This window comes from Perognathus longimembris, chromosome 1 (genome assembly GCF_023159225.1).
Source record: "Perognathus longimembris pacificus isolate PPM17 chromosome 1, ASM2315922v1, whole genome shotgun sequence".
Classification (NCBI taxonomy): Eukaryota; Metazoa; Chordata; class Mammalia; order Rodentia; family Heteromyidae; genus Perognathus; species Perognathus longimembris.
Window position 1 is genome coordinate 158,509,319 of NC_063161.1, and position 26,360 is coordinate 158,535,678.

At 64.2% G+C, this 26,360-nt stretch overlaps 1 protein-coding gene across 1 annotated transcript in view; it reads right to left on the minus strand.

The window, feature by feature from the left end:
- Positions 1-2,546: 2,546 nt before the first annotated feature.
- Rapgef1 (Rap guanine nucleotide exchange factor 1) overlaps positions 2,547-26,360 on the minus strand; it is a 94,316-nt gene continuing 70,502 nt past the window's right edge. Inside the window, exons 11-23 of the mRNA XM_048345267.1 lie at positions 24,950-25,152; positions 22,584-22,739; positions 12,532-12,786; positions 11,765-11,857; positions 10,541-10,626; positions 7,829-7,937; positions 6,499-6,574; positions 5,327-5,411; positions 4,581-4,673; positions 3,852-4,039; positions 3,490-3,576; positions 3,259-3,353; positions 2,547-2,594 (exon numbers count right to left, since the gene is read on the minus strand). Coding sequence (XP_048201224.1) covers positions 3,497-3,576; positions 3,852-4,039; positions 4,581-4,673; positions 5,327-5,411; positions 6,499-6,574; positions 7,829-7,937; positions 10,541-10,626; positions 11,765-11,857; positions 12,532-12,786; positions 22,584-22,739; positions 24,950-25,152 — 1,424 coding nt within the window. The 3' untranslated portion in view covers positions 2,547-2,594; positions 3,259-3,353; positions 3,490-3,496. The remainder of the gene's footprint in view (positions 2,595-3,258; positions 3,354-3,489; positions 3,577-3,851; positions 4,040-4,580; positions 4,674-5,326; positions 5,412-6,498; positions 6,575-7,828; positions 7,938-10,540; positions 10,627-11,764; positions 11,858-12,531; positions 12,787-22,583; positions 22,740-24,949; positions 25,153-26,360) is intronic.

Consider the following 26,360-nt stretch of genomic DNA (forward strand, 5'->3'; position numbering starts at 1 on the left):
GGGGCGGTGCCTCCCGAACCCCCCCCCCACTCACGCCTGCTGGAAGCACCGCATGCTGTCCAGGATGTTGAACTGCTGCCACCGCTTGGAGAAGTTGACCTTCCCGTCGATGAAGTCGGGGTTCCCCAGGTGGACAAAGGTCAGGTCCTGGAGGATGAGACCCCTGGGGGGTGGGGATGGGGAGGGGCCGTGAGCGGCCTCCCCCAGCCGCTCGGGAGACCTCTCCCCCAGCACGAGCGCGGCGTCACCAGCTCGGGGCCTGAGCGCAGCGGCTCCTTCGAGCCGCCTAGGTGCTGGAGGGCCCAGCAGCGGCCGCGTGGCAAGGCCGCGGAGGCCGACAGTGAGCCAGCCGCCTTGCATGGAGGGGCCGCTGTCACAGAAAAAGCACGGTAAAGCCAGCCTCCCGCGCTCACGCCTGCACCTCAGCTGCGCAGGGGGCAGATCTGAGGATGACAGGTGAAAAAGCGGGCCGGGAAGGAGTTCCTGAGATTCTCATCCCACCAGAAGTGGCGCTGTGGTGCAAAGTGGCAGAGAGCTAGCCTTGAGCAAGAGAGCTCAGGGCTGGTGCCCAGCCCCCACCAGGCCCCAGCCCCAACATGACTGAAGAAACAACAGCCAGTGAGGCAGAACCCCCAATGGGGGGACAGAGCCCGCTCTTGGAAGAGGGCAAGAGTGGGAGGAAAGATAGGAGCTCAGCGGGCGTGTCCAGGCTGCACCCTGGGGCCCGGCACCTCCCAGGGTGACTGGGACTCACAGCCAGGCCTTGCGCCCCGGAGCGGGCAGAGCTGGGTCTTCTGGCTGTGACCCAGGACCTGCAGGGGTTACTTTTAAAGATCGTGGCAAAGCTGGAGGGCGGTGGCTCTGTCTGTGGGTGTCGGCTACTCAGGGGGCAGAGACTGGGGGGGCTCATGCTTGTAGGCTAGCGTGGGCCAAACGTAGTGAGAGGTCATCTCAACCAGCAGGCCGGGCTGGGCGTCTGTCATCGCAGCCACACAGCAGTAGCCAGGAGGATCAATCACGTTAGTGGGGGGCAGAACACATGAATCCCGGCTGGGAATATGGCCCTAGTGGCAAGAGTGCTTGCCCCGTATACATGAGGCCCTGGGTTCGATTCCCCAGCACCACATATACAGAAAATGTCCAGAAGTGGCGCTGTGGCTCAAGTGGCAGAGTGCTAGCCTGAGCAAAAAGAAGCCAGGGACAGTGCTCAGGCCCTGAGTTCAAGGCCCGGGACTGGCAAAAAAATAAAAAGAACATATGAATCCCTACTTGAAAATAAAGCTAAAAGGACCAGTGGGGGGGGGGCTGTGGCTCAAATGGTAGAGCACCTGCCTAACAAGCAGAAAGCCCTGTTGACCCCAACACTGCTAAGAATAAAATGTGTTATGGCAAAGTCCAGCAGGCCCTGGCTATAGAACCAGGCTGGGGGGGGGAGGGAGGGGAGGAGGAGGGGGGTAGGAGGAACAGGAAGAGGAGCAGGAGGGAGGAGGGAGGAGGAGGAGCAGAAAGAGGGGAGGGAGAAGGGGGAAAGGAGGAGGAGGAGGGGGAGGGAGGAGGAGCAGGAAGAGGAGTGGAGGGAGGAGGAGGACAGGAGGGAGGAGGAAGGAGGAGGAGGGAGGAGGGAGGAGGGGTAGGAGGGGGATTGAGGAGGAGCAGGAGGAGGGGGAGGGGGGAGGAGGGGGGAGGAGGAGGAGCAGGAGGAGGGGGAGGGAGGAGGAGGAAGGGGGAGGAGGGAGGAGGAGGGGGGAGGAGGAGGAGGGGGGAGGAGGAGGAGGGGGGAGGAGGAGGGGGAGGAGGAGGAGAGAGGAGGGGGAGGGAGGAGGAGGAGGAGGGGAGGAGGAGGAGGAGGGGGAGGGAGGCACTCACAGGTAGGGGATGCAGGGAGGGCTCCACCTCCGACAGCGCGGCCCGTAGGCTCGGAAGGAGGACGAGCTGTCGATGAGGGTGCAGTACTCGGCCAGGCCCTGCAGGGTGGAGGGGGGCCAGTGAGCGCAGAGGCCGTTTCAGTCGCCAGTGCACAGGCAACGCGGCTGGCCCCTGCCCCGCCAGGGCTGGGTCCCCTTGCCGAGCGCCAGCCCGGCTCCTGTGGCACGGAGGCGGGGAGCCACTGGCGAGGTCGCGATCTGGGGGACCCTCTCCCACGCTCAGCGCCTGTCCTGCTGCCGGGGTGCTTGCCTGGCAGAAGCCCACCCCGCCAGGCCTAAGGCGGTGCCCAGCCCCAGGGGGCCCCTCCCGCAGGCCAGGCCAAGGCGACCCCGGGCCCCGGTGCCTGGGGAGCAGAGGTGGGAAGGGCGGGGCTGGCAGGCGGGGGCCCCGGGGCCTCCCACCCACCTCTGAGGTCTGCCTCTGCCACTCCAGCCTGCGGATGGGCGCCGAGTCCAGCGCGGAGAGGATGGCCAGGTAGGAGTTTGAAGTTGTTCAGCTTCCGCAGGTGCTGCGGAGGGAGGCGTCGGTGAGGGCAGGCGCGGGGCCGGCCCAGCCTCCCGGGGAGGGGCCGTGGGGCGCAGCGCTCACCTTCATGATCTTGATGAACTTGAGGAGCAGCCGCTCCCGGTCCCTGGGCCTTCTCCTGCAGCATGATGATGGAGCGGACCTGGGGAGGGAGGGGCGCGAGAAGCACAAGGGGTAGCACATCTGCCCAGCCGGCGCCAATACCAGAACAAGGGCAAAACAGACCCCCCCCCCCTGCCAACCCCCAGGAAAGGCTGGCGGTGTGGCTCATGGGGCAGAATACTCCTCTGGCTCTGGGTTCTATCCTCAGTACCTCAAGAAACCCAGACCAAATCAACTAACGACCAAACCAAGCCCACAAAACGCCACCAGACACTGCCCCGTGGCCACGTGGGGGGAGGGCGGGAGGGGTGGGGCTTGCCATCTCAGGACGTGGCGCCTCTGCCCCACCACCACAGCTCTACGAGGGTAGAGCTGTCTCCTCTACGGGGCTGTAGTGCTTCACACCAAGTCCTGAAGACACAAGACTTGGGAGTTACACGTTTTTAAGGAAAAAGGAAAGTCTTCGGAGCACCTACTCCGCTGCTAACAGCCGCTGCTGGGCAGAGCTGGGGTGGATGGGGGGTGGACGCCTGGGGCGGGAAGCGTCCTCCCAGCCACGCCCACCTCGTCTGGGCGGGGCCTGGGGCAGCGCTGCAGGTGGCCACCACGCCCTGCCCTTTCTCCACTGCCCAGTTGGGGGCAGGTGCCCGGGCCTCCCTCCGGCTCTCTCGGGAAGACCCCCCCCCACCCCCCACGTCGTCTTACCAGTAGGACATGTTGTTGAAGTGTTCTGTGAACTGCGTCAAGTTGGGGCTCTTCTCCTCATTCTGCTCTTTGGCCCAAAGTAAAACCTCTGGGATCTAGGAAAGGAAGCAGCAGTGCTGGAGCCCCAGCGTGCCGTGCCTGGGGGCTGGGACCCGAGATCCGCTCACCCGGAGCCGGCCGGGGCGGGGGGCGGGGGGGGCACCTCCCGCAGGCCCCCCGCGGCGGCGGTACCTCGATCTTATAGAAGAGCTCCGCGTCCAGCAGCGTCAGCTGCTCGGCGATTTCGTGGCTGTGGAAGTCCGGTGCAAGGTCCCCGGCCTGAGGAGAGAGGCGCGAGGACGTTTACAGGGGGCGGGGGAGCCGGGCGGCCCTCCTCGGGGCCGGCACACTCCGTGAGCTGCGAGCTCCCGGGGCCCACGGCCCCTCGGGCCCCCTCGCCCCCACGGGCGTCCCGAGGAGGGGCCCAGCCGCGGGGCACGGGGCCGGCCTGGGGCGACAGAGGGCGGGGCGGGGTGGGGCAGGGCGGGGCCGGCCTGGGGCGGCAGAGGGCGGGGCGGGGCGGGGTAGGGCAGCGGGCAGCAGCGGCTCCTCACCTGGCCGCCACGCCCCTGGCCGCCAGGGGCTGGTCGGAGTTGGCGCAGCGCAGCAGCTTCTTCTGGTTCCACCTTGTCCAGGATGTTCTTGCGCAGCACGCGGGCCAGACTCAGCTCCCCGCTGCTCACCAGGGCGGAAGACCAGCTCCATGAGCAGCTTCAGGATCTCCTCCGTCAGCTCCACCAGGCTGGAGGGGGGGCGCGGGGTGAAGGGGGGCCACGGGGGGCCCGCCCGGGGTCGGGGACGGGGAGGGGGCGCACCGCATGGCGGAGCTGGGGCCCCGCCACCCCCTCTGGCTAGGCGCCGGCGCCGCACGGGGACTGACCAGCCGGGGGGGGGGGGATGCCAAGAGGGCCTCCTGGCTCCTAGGAGGGCACTGCCACCTCCCTGCCACAGGGCTCCGTGTGTGACCACCACTTGCCCCACGCCAGTCGGGGCAGCGCGACAGGGCGGTGGTGGAGGGGGGACCGCGTGCAGTGGCCGCCTCTCCCCGGGGACCCGCACGGCCTGGCCCTGCGGCCCTGGGCGGAGGACGCTCCGGGGCAGGGCAGGGTCTCCCTGTCCGTGATGACACAGGGCTCCCGTTGCGGGGCGGTGGCCGGGGCTCTGCACTGCAGGAGGGCAGCGGGCAGGACGTGGCGGGCATGCTCGGAAGGGCGCGTCCCCCAGGCGGCCAGCTGCGCTGCTGGCCTCCCCCCCCCCCGCCCGGACCCCCGCCCGGCACTCACCAGAGCTCATCCACCACCCGCACCAGCACGAAGAACGTGTTCTTGCTGACACGCTTCTTGAACGTGTCCGAGAAGGGCGAGAACTTCTCGTAGGTGGGGCTGGGGTTAAGGAAGCGGCGGGCAGGGAGGCGGGCAGCGCTTGGGGCTGGGGCCCTCCACGGGGAGGCACAGGGGGAGGGAAGGTCGGGGAGCCTGGGCTGGGGCGGGAAGGGCAGAGGGAGGCCCGGGGCAGGGCCGCCCAGCAGAGGGCAGTCACGGCCACGCACCGAGGGCCGCCCGGAGCAGCAGCTCTGAGCACAGGCCGGCAGGGGCCCTGCCCAAGGACGGGCGAGGGCACGGCTGGAGGAACTGAGGCCCGAGGTGGACCAGGCCCGCCCGAGGCCAGAGCCTCAGTCCCCTCAGACCTCACCCGGCCGGCATGGCCTCAGTGGAAAATCTTTGGGCACCAACCTCACCGGGCTGCTCTGCGCCGCCCCCCTCCTGCCCTCCTCCTGGGTGTGCTCCATCTTCTCAGGCTTACCCAGAGTCACCCACACACCCCACTTCCATCCCGCGCTCGGCCATAGTCTGTTCCAGACACTCTCGGCCGGGTCACTGGGTGACACGGGGCCAGGGCTCGGGCACAGGCCCGGTGTGGTAGACTGAGGGGGCCCGTCCTGGGGAGCCAGGCCTCGGGTGCTGAGTGCCAGTGTGGAGGGGTGAGGGGGTCCGTCCTGGGGAGCGGGCCCAGCGCCCGTGAAGGATATCGGTACTGTAGCTTCTTGATGAGCTCCTCGGGGCTGATGAAGGTGCGGTAGGTGGTCAGGAAGGCCTCGCAGTACAGCACCAGGTCTGCGGGGAGCAAGGACCGCTCAGGAGAAGGCTGGGTGCGGGCCGAGGGCCCGCGCTCGGCACGACTCTCCAAGGGCAGGTGGAGCGCAGCCCAGTGCACAGGGCAAACACATTCTACTGCAGCCTGGGGACGATGCCTCATGCGTCATTTTCGGGGTCCCCAATCCTCCCGCTACCAAGATGACACCGAAGCTCGGGCTGAGCAGCCTCCCCTCGGTCGATCCTCGGGGTAGAGGCCCTCCGGCCTGCCCGCAGCTGAGGACGGCTGGCAGAGTGGGGGAGCGAACCCCATGGAGGGCCGGGATGGGAGCCAGCTCACATGCCAGCCCGTCGCTTTCCGAGAGAAACGAAATGAAAATGCCACACGGGGAGAGCCCTGAAGCTGGCCTGCGGAGGGCGGCCCCCTTCCAGGACAGCAGCTGCGCACCTGTGGGGCACCCCCCGAATCAGTGACCCCCCCCCACAGGTCGCTAGTGGAGGCCTGGTCAAGGACGCCCGCGGCCAGCCAGGGGGCCTTGGGCTCCAGTCTCTAGGACTGGGCTCCACCTGGCCAGAAGGGACAGGTGAGATTTGCTGGAGGACAAACCAGTGCAGGGGGGTAGTGTGTGTGGGGGCAGAAACAAGGACAGGGCGGCCTAGCAAAACAGAACTGGGGTAGGGTTCCAAGACTCAGGGGCGCCAGCACCCTGCAGCCAGGGGGGGCGTGTCCAGAGGGTGAGGAAAGGGGCGTGTCCAGAGGGCAGGGAAAGGGGCGTGTCCCGTGGGTGGCTGCCACAGCAAGGGGGGCGTGTCCAGTGGGCGCCAGCACCCTGCGGCAGGGGGCGTGTCCAGTGGGCGGGAAAGGGGGCGTGTCCAGTGGGCGGGAAAGGGGGCGTGTCCAGTGGGCGGGAAAGGGCGTGTCCAGTGGGCGGGAAAGGGGCGTGTCCAGTGGGCGGCTGCCACCGCTTCGCCCCCGCCTGAGCAGAGCGGCTCCTTCCCCTCACCCAGGGGCACCGGGCCCACAGCCCCGACCCCCTCAGGGTGACCACCAGGACGCCTGGCGGCACGGTGGGCACGGGGAGCCGGTGGCGGGGCACGGCTGCCATACCTTTTCTGTCTGTCTCAGTAGCGTGGACCAGCAAGATGTCCCCGGATCCTCCACGCACGTCCGGCCCGTCGTCACCCTGGAACGAACGGCGCAGGTGCGTGGGGCAGTGCGGGGCGACAGTCACCGCGCTGCGGGGACCCCCGGGTTCCCGCCCTCGCTGCTCCGGGGCCGGCGGCAGGCCAGCTGCAGGTCAGGCACGCCCCGGCCGCCTGCTGGGGTCTGCGCTTGGCAGGCGGCGTGGGGAGCTCTCCTGGGGCCTGCCCAGACATGGCGCCCACGCCGGGGTCTCCACTGCCCCACCGCACGTCCACCGGTCACAGCCAAGATGGGGGTCTTCACCCTGAACCCCGCCTCCCCAGGGAGACTGTGGAGGAAGAAGGACGCTTCCAGGCACCTCCATGCTCCCAGAACTGAGTGAGCTGCCCTCTGCTTGGTCCACTGGTGGCAGCCGGGCTGGGCGGGGCGCGTACCACCGTGGGGTCACCTCTCCTGGGTGCCCGTCTCAAACAGGCCTCCCCCACCTGGCCGAGAGCCAAGGAGCTGCTTGTGGGCCAGGCTGGAGGCCAGGCTGAGCTCCGCTGGGCCCGGGAGGGGGCGGAAGCAGCGCCCTCCCCTCCTCCGGCCACGGACCCCCTAGCGCCCCCTCCCGCGCCTCTGAGGGATGTGGGTTTCCTATCCCAGCTCCGGTCCTGTGGGCGCTCTTGAGTTTCCCTCTAGGGACAGCATCACCCTGTCTCTGACCTGCTTTTTGGGAAAAAATGAAGCCCTCTGTGCAGAGGGGCTCGGTGTCCAGGGGTCTCGGATGGTCTGGGGGTGGCGTCTTCCCGGCTGGGCCAGCCAAGGAGGACACCAGGGGGGCTCCACCCTCTCATGCCACGACTCTCCTCAAGTTGCAGTCCAGACAGGCGGCCAGCTCCCCCGGGGACCAGGCTTCCTTCCCATGAGCCCCCTGGGTCTGGGCTGGCACAGGGGGCGGAAGCGGCAGGGCCCTCTAGGGCGGGCTTCCTGTCACCACAGGTCTGGGCTCTGCACAGAGCGCTGCCCGGGCTCTCTAAGGAGGCAGGGGCCGCGAGGTCACGCACGCCTGTGGGCTGCCAGAAGGTTCCTCACGGTCCCCCATCGCAGGGGCTGCGAGAGGCTCCGCTAGGCCCAACAGCACGTTCCACCAGTGGCGAGAAAATAAGCCCTTTTCCCTTTCCGGGGCCGAGAGCTGAGCCCCGGGGTCCCCCCGCCCCACTGCTCACTCATGTCTTTCTGTTGGAGACACTGCAAGGTCCTATTCTCCTCGACCCCCACTCCCCACTCTTACTTCAAGTCGGGGAGTCGTTACCTCTTGCTTGAGCGTCAGCCTGGCCATAATCTCATTGTGGTCAATGAGTGACAGCTCGTCCACTTCCTCTTCTGACTGAGGCTCCAGAGCATCTGGGGACTTGGGGGCCCTGGCGGGGGAAGCAGTTGGCGCTGCATCAGACAGGCGCTGAGCACCCCAAGACCCAGAGGCTGGGGCGGTGCCAGCCTGGGACACAGGCGTCGGAGCTGCTCCTGGACAAGTCACAGAGGCAACAAGGAGCTGGACTGGGGGGCAGGGCTGGGGCGTGCACCCGGCTCCCAGATCTGCCGCAGACCCGGCCGTGCAAGGCGGGGACCGCCCCCCTCCCTGGGCGTCTCATCCGTAAGTGGGAGGCGTTAGGCGCCGGGGAGAGAGCTCCCCCTGGACTACTTGTGCGAGTGCTGGCTTCGTGAATGTAATCCTTTCAAAGGACCAAGCTCAAGACTAAGGAAGAACGGTGATGAAGCCAGGTGCCACTGGCTCACACCTATCATCCTAGTTACTCTGCAGGCTGTGTGATCTGGAGGACTGCGATTTGAAGCCAGCCTGGGAAGACTCCCAAATAAATAGCAAAACGTGGGATGGAAGACACGGTTCAAGTGGTAGAGCACCACCAGCCTAGAAAGCGTGAAGTCCGGGTTCAAACTCTTTTTTTTTTTTTTTTTTGGCCAGTCCTGGGCCTTGGACTCAGGGCCTGAGCACTGTCCCTGGCTTCTTCCCGCTCAAGGCTAGCACTCTGCCACTTGAGCCACAGCGCCGCTTCTGGCCGTTTTCTGTATATGTGGTGCTGGGGAATCGAACCTAGGGCCTCGAGTATCCGAGGCAGGCACTCTTGCCACTAGGCTATATCCCCAGCCCCAAGGGTTCAAACTCTTAATACCACACAGACACACAAACAGACACGCAGACACGTGCATTCACCAAGCCACGCCCAAGCAGACCTGTCACCTTGTCCTCAGCCTTAGAACAAGCAGTCACGGCAGGTAAGCACAGAGGGCGTGAGGAGGCAGAGCAGGGCCCGGCCTCGGGTCAGGGAGGCCCTTGGGAGGCTGGGAGGGAGCCTGCAAACCGCCGCCTCCCCCGGTGCCGCCTTCGCGGTTCCCGCGCGCGACACTGCTGGGCCCGGTACATGCTAGGGACATGCTAAGGTACGTGCTAGGTGCTGAGATGTATGAGGGGTGTTCAGGAGGATGCAATGGGCCTCGGCCAACGAGCCCGGGCCTGGAAGAACCACTCCGGCCACGGTCCAGCTTGGGCGTGGCCTGTGTGGAAGGACAGGTGGCAGTGACCGTGGCCGTGGGTGTGCTCAGCCCTTACACAGACCGTGGGAAACTTTAAAACATGTTCAGGTCCAAAGAAGGGGGCGCAGAGCCCACTGCCGCTCTGGTGCGGCACTGCTTTTGCGAGCCTTTACTGCTAGGATTGGACTGGAAAGCCCACCATTCCTGACCAGACGATCCCGGGGGATACCTCCGTCTAGGAGAATAAACAGATTTAACGTGGACAGCACTGAGGCGGGGGGGGGGGGGGGGCCGCGCAGGTGGGCCTCTCCAACAGGCCCGCAGAACTGCTCTCCTAGGTCTTTTTCTCTTTGTAGTGCTAGTCCTGAGGCTTGAGCTCAGCCTGGCAATGTCCCCGAGCTTTTTCTTTTTTGCTCAAGGCTAGCACGCTACCACTGGAGCCACAGCGCCACTTCCAGCTTTTTCAGTAGCTAAGCGGAGGTAAGAGTCCCATGGACTTTGCTGCCTGAGGTGGCTTTGAACTCTAATCCTGGATCTCGAGGATTGCCAGTGTGAGCCGCGGGTGCCCTGCTTCACCTGTCTTTGCTTTTCCCCCACGGGTCTCTTCTGTGCCAGTCTTTCCTGCCCCTTCCCCTGCTGGTGCTGAGGCCTGACAATGAAAGCGAGCACGTCTGGCTCTGCTGCGGCCATCCGGGGCTCCACGAGGCCCTGATCCTTGGCCGGGGAGGGGGAAGAGGCGCGGACGGGTAAAGGTGACGCCGACCGCGCAGCTCCTTCGCACGCGCCGAGGTGCAGCAGGGCTCCACCGCGCGGCTCGAGGCTGGGGTGGCTCTGCCTTGTGCTGACACCGGACATCGTACAAGTAAGTAACGAGACCTCACGTCCGAATGCACCCCACGGTGGACCTTGCTATAAAAAGTTAATACGTACAAGACGTTTCCACGGGCCCGGGGGAACTGGAGCAGGGTCTGCCTGCCAGCTGGCGAGGGAATTCACCATTAACTTTTCTAGCTGTGCAAACCAGGTAACCAGGAGTCTTAGTTGCCGGGGGGAAGACAAGTGTCACATCCTTACTTTCAGCACAGTATACGCACACAGAGAACGGAAGCTCCCCAGTGGCCAGTGCGCGGGCAGCAGGCTTGGGGTGCTTTTACCCTCCGTGCAGCAGGTCAAGCTGGAGACTAAGACCAAGGAAGCTTGACTTGGGGGGTTTGAGAGAGAAAAAGGGGGTAGGTACTGCGGGTGATTTGGATGGTGGGCAGGCAGGAAGGGCTGGAGGACTCTGGGCAGGGCTCCGAAGTGTGGGTTACAGGGATGGCTCCATTCTCCTGCAGTTTCATTATTTCAGAATCAGAAGGAAAACTCCCAACGTGGGACAGGAGGGTAGGCCCCGTGGGCGGGCTGGCCGCTCATGTGCTCCCGGAGGGGGGTGGGGTGGGCGCGGGGTGGTGGCTCTCTGCTCCCTCCCTACCTCTCTCCGCCATCTCTGCTGTCCTTCCCGGGTGTGCCGACCGTCGAGGGGTCCCTGGGGTGTCCGTCCTTCCCGGCCGCTGGCTCCTGCAAAGAGTGCGAGTGTTGGTGTTGGGCTGGTGGCCCGCACCGGGCCCTGTCTTCCTGACACTCGGCCGGCCGGTGCCCCCTGGGCAATCCGAGGCGGGGGAGGGGGCCACTTGTGTGGGAACTACGGGAAGCGGAGGCCCTGTGGACGGGGGCCATCGTAACCCGGAGCCAGCAGAGGCGACGCGGTGGCAGCCGGCAGCTGGACACAGCCCCCTGACTGCTCCCGGAAGAGAGGCTGCCCCGGGGACCCTCTCAGAGCCCAGTGGGGGCCGCGCTGCCCAGGGGTTCCCAACGCCTACCCTCTTTTGTCCCTAATAACGAGCGACCACCACGACCCTCCCCACGTGGCCGGACGCTGGGGGTGAGCACGCACAGCCGTGCGTGGCAGAATCTGAAGCCAGACCTTAACTGCGGAGGCCCTGCAGCTGTGCTTTCTAGTTCCGAGTCTCGGGGCCAGAACGCTCGAGCAGTGACAGTCCCCGAAGGGCTCAGTGCCCAGACGCAGGGTGAGGTGGCTCCCCCTGTCCTGCAGACTCACTGCTGCCCTGCTCAGCCCCCTCCCAGCCCCCGCCCCAGGCTACCACCCAGCCTCAGTGAATGGGGAACACCACCAGGCAGAGCACTCGAGATGGGGGGGGGGAGCCTCAGCTGGATGACGTGTGTGCACAGAGGTGACTGGGAGGAGACCCAGCTCAACTGAGGTGCGGGTGCCTCCGCCCTGGGAGCTGCAGCCCCACCGCCCCGGGGGGGGGGGGGGCGTCCTGTGCGCCTGGGGGGAGGGAGGCGCATGCCGGGGGGGGGGGGGCGAGGCAGGTGAGGCGGGGGCTCCAGGGTGGGAGGGGGAGCCTGGCACCTGGAGGAGGAAGAGGCAGAGGAACCAGACAGCGGCTGGACCCGTGGCTGGGGCCCGTGCTAGGCAGCACCTGGCGATTTCTAGAAAATCACCACACGTCTACGGAAGCGGGAGCGAGGGGGGAGCTCCACCCGGAAGTCCCGTCCTCTGCCGTGGGGCCTGCGGGGCTCAGCCAGCGGAAGCAGGAGCGAGGGGGGGCGCCTGGGAGCGGGGGGCCCCCCGGCCCTGTCGGCGGGCCGCATGCACAGGGCGGCCGCCCGCCCGCCCGCCGAGGTTACTTACTCCTCGAGGGGGGCCCAGTTCCTCGCTGCTCTGGCCAGAGGAACACAGACTGACATAGTCCCCCTCGCCAGTTTCCTCACTGGCGTTTGTACTCTGGGGGAGACAGGGGAGAGGAAAGACGATGTGCCGGGCCCTCCCGCCGGCCCTGGGGCTTGGAGGGGGGGAGGCGACCAGCGGACAGGCTAGCTCGGAACAGGACTGCTCCTTTTGGGAGAAAGAGATGGTGTGGGGTGTTCACCGGCAGTTCTGGGAGCCTCTTCTCGGGACTCGGGGGCCCCCTGGACTCGCAGGGCCAGGCCTCCTCTGCGGGTGCCAAGGGCCACTCTGGGAACGGTCGCACAGAGGCAGCACCCCGCCTGTGGGGTTCCTGGCATGGGGGGAGAGCTTCTGCCTTCCCCCCTCCTGCACCCCGTGCCCTGGCTCCTCTGCTGTGCGTGAGGCTCTGGGGGGGGGGCTGTCTTTGGGTCCCAGGGCCCTGCAGGTGGGGGGGGATCCTGCGCGGGGGAGGGGGGGGGCTGGGCCTCCCTCCCCCGCCAGCCGTCAGAGCTGGTGGCGGTTCCTGCGCCATCCTATGACAACTTCCTCCCTCGACATGGCCACCGGGTCCACGGTGGAAAGCCAGAGTCCTTGGATGGGACTTGTGTCTAGAAGGTTCCTGGGGACAGAGGGCGAGGACGGCCCCCGGCCTCCCTCCGCAGCCGGCTCCGGGGACCGGGGACCCTGCTTCCTATGGCCCTGTAGGTGCGTGCACACGGGCGTGTTCTCACCGAGTCAGTGAAAGAGGTTTCGGAGGAAAGGTGGGCAGGGCCATGGCAGCTGCTCTCCTGAGGAGACGAGAGAGGCCCGTCTGCGGTGCCGGGAGGCGGCCCGGCCGCGGCGGGCACGGCCGCGTCCGCGCTCGGAGACGGGCGGACGGGTGGGAAGTGTGGAGAGGAGGAGGAGGTAGGCGGGAGGAAAGGTTGGACGGAAGCGTGGTGGTGAGGCGCGAAGTCCTGCGAGTAGGACCTAAACACAGATTTGTACTACGGAGGGACGGAGGGAGACGGACACAGGGGAGAGAATGTGGGGAGGAGAGACAGACAGACAAGAGAAAAGGTGGTTAGATCAGCCGCGGCCGAGCAGGAAGAGGCCCGCCGTGCTGGCGGCTCGAGCCTGTAACCCGAGTGACTCAGGAAGCGGAGACGTGAGAACGGAAGTTTGAAGCCAGCCCGGGCAGGAAAGTCTGTGAGACTCTGATTTCCAGTAAACACTTCAGAGTGGGGGAAAAAAAAAAGGTGGAAGTGGAGCTGTGGTTCAAGTGGTAGAGCGCTAGACTTGGGCAAACAAGCTCGGGGAAAGCACCGAGTCCCTGAGTTCAAGCCCCGGGGCTGGCACACGCACACACAAAAATAATTCAATAGAAAGCCAGAGGCATAGCGTTACTAAAACACCAATCTCTTTTCTTCTCACTTTGTTTATAAACAAGTTCAGTGATTTATGCTACCTTCTGTCGCTCAGAGCCACAAAGCAGCACTCCGCCATTCTTCATCACCACGGGAGTCTGAGGCTAGACACGGAAGAGAGTGTGCAGGCCTCAGGTCCAGTGTGCTCTAGGCTACAGCGCTGGCACCAGTGGAGGCCCCGCAAGCCTGCCAAGCTGCTAACCGGCACAGGATTGCCTAGGTCCTCAGGACTATGCCTCCGGGTCCTGCCGGGCCTCAGTGCCCACCAGACGCTACAAATGTGCATACTCAGAACCCATGGAAACTGGGAAAAAGAAAGAAGGCAGGAAGTTTAAAGCAGGAGGTCAAAGTGATAGTATTGCTTTAAGTAGTTTGAGGTCACCGTGTGTGTGTGTGTGTGTGTGTGTGTGTGTGTGTGTGTGTGTAAGTATGTGCAGGTACTGGGGCTTAAACTCAGGGCTTGGCTGCTGTCCCTTAGCTTTTTCACTCAAGGCTGGTGCCCTACCACTTGAACCACACCTCCGTCTCTGGCTTTTTGCTGGTTAATTGAAGGTAAGCGCCTCACGGATTTTCCTGCCTGAGCTGGCTTTGAACCGTGATCCTCAGATCTCATCCTCCCGAGTAGCTAGGGTTACAGGTGTCAATCGCCAGTGCCCGGCTATGGCTGCCTTTTAACCTGAAGGAATATGCTGCAACCCAAGGGACCAGCCTAACCGCCCCTCTGCCCCCCTCCCTCCCCGCGTGGAAAGCGCTGCCCCTGGAGCCCTGAATCCTCACTCCGTGAGCTGCTGTGGCTCTAACAGGTCTGTGTCAGGCCTACTGCTTCTCATCTACCTCACCACTCGGAGTCGGCCGGTGGCCCCCGGTGACCTAGGGAGACTGCCTCACAGGTACTGACCACGCCACGCAGCCCGGCCGTTCCGCCCACCTCCCGAGTGGAGAGCCCAGAGAGCAGGGGTCCCGGGTGGCCTCGTCTCCTGGGCCACGGAAGGCGCCCGGGGGTTCTAAAGGGACGGTGGCACGGTGCCCGGGGGCTGCTTTTGAGGACCTTTCGGGAAGAAGCGCTTCAGCCTTCTGTAGGAGCCACATCCCCAGCTCTTGTCAGCCACACTCACAAATCCACCTGCTTGCTGCCGACCCGCACGCGGTTCGCCCGTGGCGCTGACTGCCGGGTGCCTGCAGGCCTGTTCACACGGCGCCTCGGTGTGCCCCGCCGTGCCCCGGCTCCTGGCTCCCACGCACAGCACGCAGCGGTCTTTCTGGAATCCCGGTGTGCCCGTTTGGGAAGCAGGCCTAACCAGCCCCGCGGCCTGTCCACCGGGCTTCGGGTCGGGTCTGCCGGGAGCCACGGGGCGCGACCGAGGACGCCACCCTCGTCACCTTCCCACCCCGGGGGACCAGGCAAGCGCCGGAGCCACAGACTTCATCTTTAAAACAAGGATGACATGGAAACTTGGCTCAGAGGGTCCTTGTGGCCACTCAATGGCACAGTGTCCAGAGAGCCCGCAACAAGGCCGGGGCGATGGGTGCCAGCCCGCCTCGGGCTCCAGGCTCTGGTGAGGGGTTACTCTGAGTAGCACAGCGGAGGCGTCTCACGGGGGCCACCCATATTGGCCAGATGACACTCAGGAACAGATACTGTTATTCTTATTTTGGTGCCGGTACTGGGGCTTGAACCCAGGGCCTTTTGTGATAGCTACTGCTTGGCTTTGCTTCTGCACCCACAGGCTGGCGTCCTGCCACCTGAACCATGCCTCCAATCCTTCCTTTTTGCCGGTTAATTGTAAAGTTTCTTGGGTGTATCTGAAATCCTCAGATTTTAGCTTCCTGCACAGTTGGGGTTATAGGCCTGAACCACCAGCATGCCCAGATCGTTATTAGTTTTTGAGATAAGGCTCCTTGCTACGTTGCCCAGAATGGGCTTGAACTTACAATCTTTCCACGTAGCCGGGATTATAGGCCCCGATTCTATTACTAATTAAAATGCCCAGAGCATTGCCTGACCCAAAGCAGCCATCAGCTTGGAGTGAGCAGGAGAGGAAAGCCTTACCTACCACCGAGGAGGCCGGACACCAGGGGCTGTGGTCCCTCCTCCCTCCCTCCCGCCCTTCCCAGACGGCCTTCCCAGACGGCGCTGGCATGCCGGCTATGCAGTCACACTGGGATGGAGCCAAGGCCGCAAAGCACCCTCGGGAGCGCCGGCGAGGCAGGGGAGGCTCTCCAGTCTCCACGAAGCCCCTCCGTCGCTCCACGGACGCCGGGAGCTGCGCTGCCGCCCTGGGGTCCTGGGGACCTCACTTCTCAACAAGTCTCCATCCCTTCCAGTTCTCCGGAGAGGCACCTCCAGCCCTTCAGGACACGCTTGCCCTCGGGCGGGAGGAGGGCGGCGAGGTCCCGTCCCAGCCTGCAGTCTATTTTAGGACCTGGCTGGTGCCCGGCTTTGCTTCTGTTGGGCTAGCTGTACACTTCTGCACACTTGGTGCACAGAAGTTTTTATTGTTAGCCAGAGTATGACTGTCTGGGCTGAGAGTTCTAGAACACCCAGGGGAGGCTTCCACGAGAGCGCTGGGGGTGCAAATAAATGGATAGGTGCCCAGCCCCCAGTGCCAGCGAGGACTGCCGGAGGGAGGCCCAGACCAGGGCCGAGGGCGCTACCTGGCCCCTCTCATTAGTAATGAAGGAACCCGGGAAGGCCTCAGGAACTCGGCTGGGGAGCAGTGGGGTGGGGGGCGGTGGCTGTCACCCTCAGATTGTTCGGGAACGCCACCTGCAACCCTGCAGGGGGATGGCCTACAGCTGGCTCCGGGGTCCCCTGGGCAGGGCCGGTGCAGAGAGCAGTGCCCTAGTCAAGAGCCCCAGGACAGGCGGGGTGAAGGAAGGCAGGTCAGCTCCCCTGAGAGTATCTGCTGAGGAGCCGGTGTGCGCACGCGGGGCGGGGGGCGGGGGGTTAGCGGGCCGCCGTTTGGAGACGCTGTCTGCCTATGCTGGGACTGGCATGAGCACCAGCCGGGGACAGGCCCTCTGCTGCCTCCGAAGCACGCAGGGAAGCGCCTCGGAAATCCGAGTCCTCGGCGGACGGGCCGCTGCACTGGGTTCCTGTCTCCACAGCTGAGGGACTCCGGCCCCGCGCACGCGCACGTGTGCGCACACACAGGCATGGACAGCAGCGTGTGCGCCCCGCCCTGCACGGCTCTCCCCGCGCACACGCACGTGTGCACACGCACAGGCACGAACAGCAGCGTGTGCCCCGCCTTGCACAGCTCTCCCTGAGCACGTGCACATGTGTACACACAGAGGCACGGACAGCAGCGTGTGCACCCCGACTTGCACAGCTTCCCCGCACACACGCATGTGTGCGCACACACACAGGCACGGACAGCAGTGTGTGCGCCCCGCCCTGCACGGCTCTCCTCGCACACACGCACGTGTGCGCACACACACAGGCACGGACAGCAGCGTGTGCACCCCGCCTTGCACAGCTTCCCCGCACATACGCATGTGTGCACACACAGGTACGCACCAGCAGCGTGTGCACCCCGCCTTGCACAGCTCCCCCGCACACATGCACGTGTGCACACACACAGGCATGGACAGCAGTGTGTGCACCCTGCCTTGCACAGCTCCCCCACACATACGCACATGTGCACACAGGTACGCACCAGCAGTGTGTGCACCCCGCCTTGCACAGCTTCCCCCGCACACACGCACGTGTGCACACACACAGGCACGGACAGCAGCGTGTGCACCCCGCCTTGCACAGCTCCCCCCGCACACGCAGGTGTGCACACACAGGTACGCACCAGCAGCGTGTGCGCCCCCCCTGCATAGCTCTCCCCGCACACACGCACCTGTGCACACACAGGCATGGACAGCAGCGTGTGCACCCTGCCTTGCACAGCTCCCCCGCACATACGCATGTGTGCACACACAGGTACACACCAGCAGCGTGTGCACCCTGCCTTGCACAGCTCCCCCCGCACGCACGTGCACATACACAGGCACGCACAGCAGCGTGTGCGCCCCGCCCTGCATAGCTCTCCCCGCGCACACGCACGTGCACACACAGAGGCATGGACAGCAGCGTGTGCACCCTGCCTTGCACAGCTCCCCCTGCACACACGCACGTGTGCACACACAGGCATGGACAGCAGCGTGTGCACCCTGCCTTGCACAGCTCCCCCCGCACACGCAGGTGTGCACACACAGGCACGCACCAGCAGCGTGTGCGCCCCACCCTGCATAGCTCTCCCCGCACACACGCACGTGTGCACACACAGGCATGGACAGAAGCGTGTACACCCTGCCTTGCACAGCTCCCCCTGCACACACGCACGTGTGCACACACAGGCATGGACAGTAGCGTGTACACCCTGCCTTGCACAGCTCCCCCTGCACACATGCGCGTGTGCACACACACAGAGGCACGCACAGCAGAGTGTGCACCCCGCCCTGCACCCCGGCCGTGCTGGGGGTGGTGGGGAGAGCCGTGGGTGCTGGGGCCAGGTCGCCACCGCACAGCCCCAGCTCATTCGCGGCGGCTCGGACCTCAGTGGTTTTGGACGCACTGAGCAAAACGCGCAAGCCGCCCGACGGCCGCTGATGGGGTCGGAAGCTCCACCTTCCTTTGGTGAGAAAACACGCTCGGCTCAGAGAAGCCGCTTCCGGCGTGGCTGGGGCTGTTCCTCGTGGCGCCTCGGCAGGTACCCCCACCAGCACAGCTGCCTGACGGGGTTCTGAGAGAGGAGGTGGGCTAAGGCCATTCCTAGGACAGGGAGAGGTTCTAGAATGTTCATCCCCAATGCCACCAGAGGGAAGAAGCCCTGTTATTCTCTCCTCTCTCTTTCCTGGCCCTAATCCGTTGTTTCTGAAGGCCATTCCGGTTCTCTGGGTCGGCCTCGGCCTCGAAGGTGCCCCCTCCTTGGACTTCCTTGTGCTGATTTATATAGCTACGTTTTATGTAATGACAAAATACAGGCTCCCAAGCCAGGTGGCAGATCTGAGCCAGGCCCATGTCCCAGGCGCCCCCTGAGACCTGCCACAAGCTGTCCGTCTTTGCTCCTGGCAAGGAGCAGCGCTTTTGTGGGTCACCTTGTGAGGGCGAGGAGAGCGTTGACGTCACCACGCAAGACAGCTCGAGCATCAGTATCGGATACTGCTGATACACACCCTCCGTTCAAACCAACTTCCCAGGGTTTATTGTAAAAGCCATGAAAAATAAACAAAAGCCAGAAGTGTCACTGTGGCTCAAGTGGCAGAGCACTAGCCTTGAGCAAAAGCAGCTCTGGGAAAGCACCCCGGCCCCGAGTTCAAGTCCCAGGACCAGCACCAAAACAAAACTTGAAAATTCTAAAAGACAAAGGATGTTAGGGCACAGACGCTCTGCTGGGGGGAATTCTGGGAGGTGGAGTGTAGACGCACACAGCACCCCTTCTCCTGTGGCCTCGCGGGGCCTCCTAGGGGAGCACTATGGACGCCCAAGGCCTCCTACCAGCCCCTGGCTCCCACACCTGCCGCTGCCCCCCCCCCCCCGCCCCTCCAAGCCCCACCGCATCTCGAGATGTTCCGTGCGCTGGCGGCACCAGCTCTACAGGGAGATCAGCAGTTTGGAAAGGGCCGGCGTCCAGCAGCCCACCCAAGTGACTTTCACACAGCTGGGACGTCTGCTGCGTGACTTCTAGAACTCTGTCTGGAGCCTGCTGCGGGGGCAGTGATGTGGGAGGGTGGAGGCGAGGACGCCCCGGCCTCCCAGGTGTATCAGGCCGTGTCACACCTCTGCTGATCTGCAGCTACAAAGTGCACGGATGTCAGCCTAATGCCGCCACTGCATTATTATTATTTTTTATTGGTACTGGGGCTTGAATTCAAGGACTCAGGGGTGCTCAGCTTCTTACTTGCTTGACGGGTACCCTACCCACGGAAGCCACACCTCAAGCCTCAAAGCCGCCCAGACTGGCTTTGAATGGTGACCCTCCAGATCTCAGCCTCCCGAGTGGTCAGGATGACAGCACCTGGCCTCGCTACAGCCCCCTCCCTCCCCAGGGAGCAGCCAGAGCACCCCAAGACCCAGTGTATGCTTGCTCTCTTCCCATCCTCCAAACCGGGCAAAACCGTCTGAGTTCTGACTCGGCTCTCGCTTAAGACTGAAAAAAAGGCTCGGCTTCTTCAGTGTTCCCCCCTCTCGATCGGGGACGACACTCGGCCGGAGTGCAAGGAAGACCCTGGACCAGGGACAGGAGTGGGACGCGAAGGAAGGCATACGGACAGGGTGAAGGAGACGCTGCCTAGGAATCAGCTCTGGTGGGCTGGGCTCGGCTCCCTGGCGCGCCCTGCTGGGGCGGGCGGGTCCTGGGCTCGGCTGGGCTCGGCTCCCTGGCACGCCCTGCTGGGGCGGGCGGGTCCCGGGCTGGGCTCCCTGGCGTGCCCTGCTGGGGCGGGCGGGTCCTGGGCTCGGCTGGGCTCGGCTCCCTGGCACGCCCTGCTGGGGCGGGCAGGTCCCGGGCTGGGCTCCCTGGCGTGCCCTGCTGGGGCGGGCGGGTCCTGGGCTCGGCTGGGCTCGGCTCCCTCCCTTTGCTCTGAGTGAGGGGACACAGGAGAGCTGGCCCGGAAGTCTGTTCTGCTAGGAAGGGGTGACAAGGTGGGGAGCGGAGTCCAGTCTGGACACCATGGTAGAAGAGAGAAGAGGCCGCAGGGTTACCGCGGCCCTGTGGGTCACTGGCCGGTGCGCCATGCGCAGAGAGCGGCTCCGTCCTCGTCCTCCTGCCATCTTGAGAACACCTGACACCCCGCCCAACGTGGTAATCAACACGGTTGGGAAATGGGGGTGCCGTGGGAAGACAGGAGAAGGGGAGGTGAGGAGCCCCCGCAGAAGGCGATGAGGTCTGTGGCCAGACTGGGGGGCAGGGGGAGCAAGCGCAAAGGCACTGGGGCGGCTTCGGCGGCGACTCGGCTGCGTCAGGGAGAGGGGGCTGTGGCACGGGAGCCAAGAACCTGCACGAGGCCTTCCAGAACAGGACATGGCTAGGGCGTGGTGGGGACCCCAGGTGTGGGGGGACAGGAGAGGGTGAGAAGTCCCGCGGGGGGGGGGGGAGCCACCATGAGGACAAGCCAGGTGGCTCAGAGGGCTGCAGAGCCTCAAGCGTCACATCAGGAACACGCTGGGCAGGAGGAATGACCGGTGCCATCACAGAAGGCTCCGGCAGCGTGGGGCTGGTGGGAGACGGCGAGGCACCCCCTTGTCTAGCAGACCCACGGCCAGGCCCCCAGTCGGGGTGACCGGCGGCCCACAGAGCCTCAGTGAAGGCTATCCAGCCGGCCTTCCTGCCTCCCCCGTGAACATCGCTCTCCCGGCACCTGTCCTTCACGTGCTGCTTCCAACATCCCTGAGGACACGAGTCAGGGTTCACCTCTCCCAGAACAATGCCCACACCAGGAAAGAAAGGGACTCGGGGTCGCTACTAAACGAAGCATCATCTGCTAACACGGGACAGGGTGGGTGCACGGGACTGCCCGTCCCGTGACCCGCTTTCAGGTGTAGGGTGGGGCGGAAGCGGCCAATCTCAGTCCTCAAGGGTGCATGAGGGTGCAGTGCAGGGGGCCTAAGAGAGTGGGGGAGCGCAGGCCGCTGTTCCCTTCCTGTGACCGTGACCGCGGGTGCTGGTGTTCTGGATGACTTTCAGAGTGCCGCTGACTGGCTTTCCCCGCCCTCCACTTCCCAGAGCCCAACTGCCCTTCAAGCCACGGCCCAAGCTCCGCCCCTCGGCTACCCTTCCTCCTTCTGCCCCCTGGACTGGGAGCCCCTCTAGGTAGGGCTCACACAGGAGGTGTCCCAGGACCAAGCTCAGCAAGATCAGCAACCCCGCACCCACTTTAGTTGGTGCTGTCCAGCGCCAGTTCACTCCTCTAGCAACCCAGTCGACAGAACCTTGGAAAGGTTACAGGTCGCTATGCCAAGAGCGACTCCACGCATCCCGCCTGGCCGGTGACGCAGGCCTAGGGACACGGAGGGGAGAGAGACTCGGGAAGGAAGGGCAGCTCATTTTAGACCCTAACCAGACACCAAAGGAAGGACGTGTCAGTGCTACACGAGCGCACGCACGTCCCACGCTCCAAACGTCGGGCCGTGACTCGCCGCTCCCGAGGCTCTTTCTTTTCAATGAAACCAAGCAGCACCTTCTTTCTTGGCTTGCGCTCCCTTCTGGAGCTAAGGCGGCATTGGCGACGCCCGAAGACTCCCCAAATGCCAGGGTGGACAACCGTGACGCACTCACACCTGAGCTTAATTCAACCACCTCACTACAGGCAGCTGTCTTGGCAGTGGGCATTAGATCGCCCTAGACAAAGATCAAACCCGGAACCTGGGCAGGTTTTAAAGTCAGCGAGTCCAAGGTTGTCATTCAGGGACGGGGGGGGGGGCGGAAAGGGGGGCAGTGCACACAGACCACTCCACCTGCTCTGCTAGAGCACAGAATGACGGGCAGCAGAGCGCCAGACCCTCACAAGCCCACTTTCTAAGCTTGCCTCGGGCGCATCCTTCTGTCTAGTGCAAAGCAGGTCAAAGTACGGCCCCCGGAGACAGACACCAAGGCCACCGGATTCCCAGGGGACAGACCTGGCTCCACCCTGTCCCGGCCTGAGAGACTGCGGAGAGAGAACAGTGGCTGTCTTGGCTCCTGGGAAGATCCAGACCCCACCAGGCTGTGCCTCCTACGGTCAGCAGAGAGCTGGCGGCAGGCAGCCTCCCTGTGAGGAGCAGGGCCTCCCTCGGGGCAGCCCTGTGATTTCACTGGGTGGGGGGGGCTGTCGTGGGTGGCCGTGCCGGGCGCCTGGCACGCTTCCACATGCTCAGAGCCTCCAGCTATCACACGAACCAGCCCAGGCCAGCCCCATGGCAGTGGCAGACACATCAGCCCAACGGCCCCGGGGCCAGCTAAGGTCCAGAGATGTCAGCCTGGGCCTGAAGGGCAGAGCATCATTCCGGAACGAGCCTCCTGCCCCAAGCCGAGACCAATGGTGGGTGTTTTAGGCCACAAGGCTGTGGGCAGTCGGTTCCGTGGCAGGAGCGCACTGACACGACCCTCGGGCTCTCACAGGCAGGCGACGCAGCTCTGGCTCCCTGCCTGGCTTCCCACGTGAGGAGGCTCTGCCCTTCATGCCAGACGCCACGCGTGGCTGCCCACGTCTCCTACCTGCCCGGGCAACCTCAGCGTGTGAGGCCCAGAGAGCCCGCAGCTCCTCCCCTTCCCCGCGGCCGCGTGGGGGTCTGCATGGCCGGGGCCTGCGGGAGCACGGGGCCGGAGGAGCCCCCCGCCTGGGAGGCCCCCGTGGCAGCGAGCGGAGTGTTCACGTGCTTCCGGGTGGAGCAGTGGGGAGCGACTCACCGAGGGCACGGGCAAGCTGCCGTGCCGGCTGAGAAAGGAGTTAGACACGGACACACTGAGGCCCTGAGTGGCACTGCCGTCCTCGGGGGTGAAGGCCACTTTAGTTTGCTGGACACAGTAGGAGACAGAGGAGAAGGAAGAAGCAGCAAAGGAGGCCTGCCGGGCAGAGAGAGGGTGAGAGAGAAGGCAGGGAGAGGGAGAAAGCAGAGAATGGTCAGCGCGGTAGCCAGAGGCCAAGGAAGCTGCTATCTAATCCTGCTCAGGGACAGTCTGGAGAGGGACAGCTGTGTGGCCCACCTGGAGGTGGAAACCCCTGCCGAGGGGGCCTGAAGGGAGCGGACAGTTTCCCTCCGCCCTGGCACAGCTAAAGTGAACTCACAGTGGACACACAGACGGCAGCCCGCAAGGCCTGTGCCGGGGAGGGTGTGGCCTGCCGAGCCGGGATCGGCCCTGCCACTGGCCACCCGTTGGCCTTGGGCACTCCCTAAGATCCCAGTGTTCGGGACGGCCTTGCGCAATGTGGGGCAAACTCTGGCGGATCTCCTGTGGGGCCGTGAAGGGATTCAGTGAAATGGCTCGAGAGCACTTGGACTCCTGTTTGCACCGTACATAGGCCGACAAGTGTGAGCAAGTATCACCAGCATCTTCGTGGGATTCCAGAGGGCCTGGCCAGCGGCCAGCACCGCCGGTCAGGTTAGGCCTGGACCGGGGCTGGAGTTGGCCTCGGTTCCCGGGTCTCTGACTAGCTGCGGCCTGGGGAGAAGCCCTCCTGGATCTTGGTCCCCGTCTACTGTACGAGGAGCTGTGGTGAGGGCTGTGTGCTGGCTGGCAAGGCGTTCGGTATGGGGCTCCTGGCATGCTTCCCCCCCCCCCCCCCGGTGGACTGGTGCCAGCTGTAGTGTGGTGCGGGGTCAGGATGCTCCCTGGGATGGGTCTGGGGCCACGAACCCATGGAGGATCTGTCCTCAAATACTCAGAGCCGGGAGTCCTCAGACAGGAGGCATGCAGAGACGGCAGGGCCGCGGGACAAACTCCATGAGATTTCCACCCACGCCTGAGTGTTTCCACACTGAAGACACCTCGGTGGGATATTTCCCCAGACCCCGAATGCAGCTCACGCAGCAGCAGAGGGGCCCAGGAGCCCAGTCCCAGCTCAGCCCCATCTCCAGACAAGGCTGCCTCTGTCCTGGCCGGATGTAGTTTTGGGGAGGAACAACATAGCCTGTTGGGTCAGCCAGTGCCCATGGAGGGTAGATGGCTTAGAATTCCCAGGAGTGACAAGGAGCCACCAGGGCTGTCTGTCCCCTAGGGGTGGCTGCCTTCCCAAATGTCAGGGCAGCACCTTCGTGCCCGTCTACAAAATGGTGGAGAATGCCTAGATGGCCACATCTGGCCCTCTCACCAGTTATGAGCCTCAAGCAAAATGACACCTGTGGCTCTGAGAAGGCCCAGACCTTTCTTTGGGAGAGCGTGGCTGGATGAGCAGCCTGGGTCCCCAGCCTTGTGAGAGCCCACCAGGCTTGCAATGGCAGCAAAGAGACAAAGGATGGAGTGCCCCCCCTGCTGGTTTGCCAGCCAGTTGAGTGCCCGGGCAGTGCCCCAAGCAGGACAGAGCCACCTCCAGCCTGCGCCTGGCATCCCTCGCCACTCAGAGCTGTGTTAGTAGAGGATGCGGCCCTGCCCGCCACAGACAAAATGCCGTCTAGAGTGGTTCTGTTCAACGGACCTTGTTCTCACGGGCTCGCCCCAGGCCAGGACTGGCATACCAGTCGCTGCCTACAGGCGGGCCCAGTATAGAATCAAGTCTACAATGGCCAGGCACAGACCATACTCTGCACTTTGACAGAGTCCCACTTTCTGTGAGGTTTATGTTGGAGTCAAAGAAGAAAGGAAAAACTTATTAGAGCTGGTCAGCAGAAAAAGCAAACCTTTTTTTTTTTTTTGCCAGTCCTGGGCCTTGAACTCAGGGCCTGAGCACTGTCCCTGGCTGCCTTTTGCTCAAGGCTAGCACTCTGCCACTTGAGCCACAGCGCCACTTCTGGCCGTTTTCTATATATGTGGTGCTGGGGAATCGAACCCAGGGCTTCATGTATACGAGGCAAGCTCTCTACCACTAGGCCATATCCCCAGCCCAAAAGCAAACCTTTTGAGCACAAGCCTGTCCCAGCTGCATGGGCTACTCCGGAACTCTCTATGGAGGGGAGATGGCTGCACGAGGGGGGGGGGCCAGGCTGCCAGGGACACATCCCAAGAGGAAGTGAAGGCGCCCACGAGGACTAGCCCTACCCCGTGGGGACGGCTCGCGTGCCCCATGCCCGTCGGGAGTGCCGGTTTGGAAGGCCACGCGCCGGGGAGGGGCTGCTTACCAGCTGCCGCTGCTTCGGGGGCAGGGCGGGCGGTGGAGCCAGCTCCTGGGTGGTGTCCCCGGCGCCAAAGGAGTCACTGAAGCCGTAGACCTCCATGAGCATCTTGTTCTTCTGCTGGTAGATGTGCTCGCTCTGCGGCGTCTGGTAGAACACGGAGGGCTGTGGCTCCGAGTAGTCCTCCAGCAGCTGCATGTAGGCCAGCACTGTGGGACAGAGGGCGGCCTGGAGTCCTCTCGTGGGAGCGCATCACAGGGCCCCACCCGCTCCGGGCCGGGCTGGTGATCGTGTCAGGACGGCCGGCCGCCCCGCGTGTGCCCGCGAGTGCCCTGTGGACACGCGCGGAGATGGTGGCCCGCCGTGGCAGGCACCTCCTTCGCCGGGATGCTCACGGTAGGAGGCTTCCTGGGTGGGGAATGGGTGGCTACGGGAAATTTCTGTACTTTCCCATTGAATGTTGCTGTGACTAGGAAACGGCTCGGAAAACAGCGGATCTAAAGCCCAAGGGAGCCAGGTGCTGGCGGCTCATGCGTGGAATCCTAGCTACTCGGAAGGCTGAGCTCTGAGGATCGCAGTTCAAAGCCAGTCTGGGCTACAGAAAGTCTGCGAGACTCTTACCTCCAATGAACCACCAGAGAACTAGAAGTGGAGCTGTGGCTCAAGTGGTAGAGCGCTAACCTCAGGCAGAAGAGGCCAGGGACAGTGCCCAGGCCCTGAGTTCAAGCCTCACAAATAATAACAACATAAAATCACAAACAACAACAAAGCCCCCACAAGGGATCCCTAGTTTGAAAAACAATAGTTCACAGGGTACCTCATTCTCTTCCTGAAAACCCCAGAGTTGTTCCAGCCACGCAAAGCCGCACCAGCTTTTGGGAACTCTGGTGGCTGGGACGCATCCCCAACTCTCACTCTTCCTAGCCCTTTCAGGTTCTAGAACACACTCTTGAGGGACACACGTAAGACTTCTGACACCCCTGCTCACTGTTCTTGGGGTCCCGTGCCTAGCCCCACCCCACGAGTGTTTCCTTCGCAGTCCCCTACCCCTCCAGCAGAAGAGGGAAGGCAGGGAGACGGAGAGGGGGCCCGGGCGGGGCTGTGACAGCCAGGCGGGGCAGGGGGGCTTTGTTCTGAGTATGGCAGTCGCTGCGGGCTCTGCTGAGCGAGCCTGGGGCTGACCGGTGCCCCAAGAAAGCGACTCGGGGTTGCGGCACTGTTCTGGTGAAGGGCTGTGGTTCAGACGGGGCATTCTAAAAGCATGCGAAAGGATCTTCTGTGTTCTCCCAGGGGCTGAGGCTCTGGAGAGGCTCCCTGCTGGGTCACTGGCCCCATGAGCGTTTGAAGATCCACACACAGCCCTGCCGGCACCCCTAGACCGTGCTAGAGAACCCGCCAGGGAGGCGGGGAGGCGGGT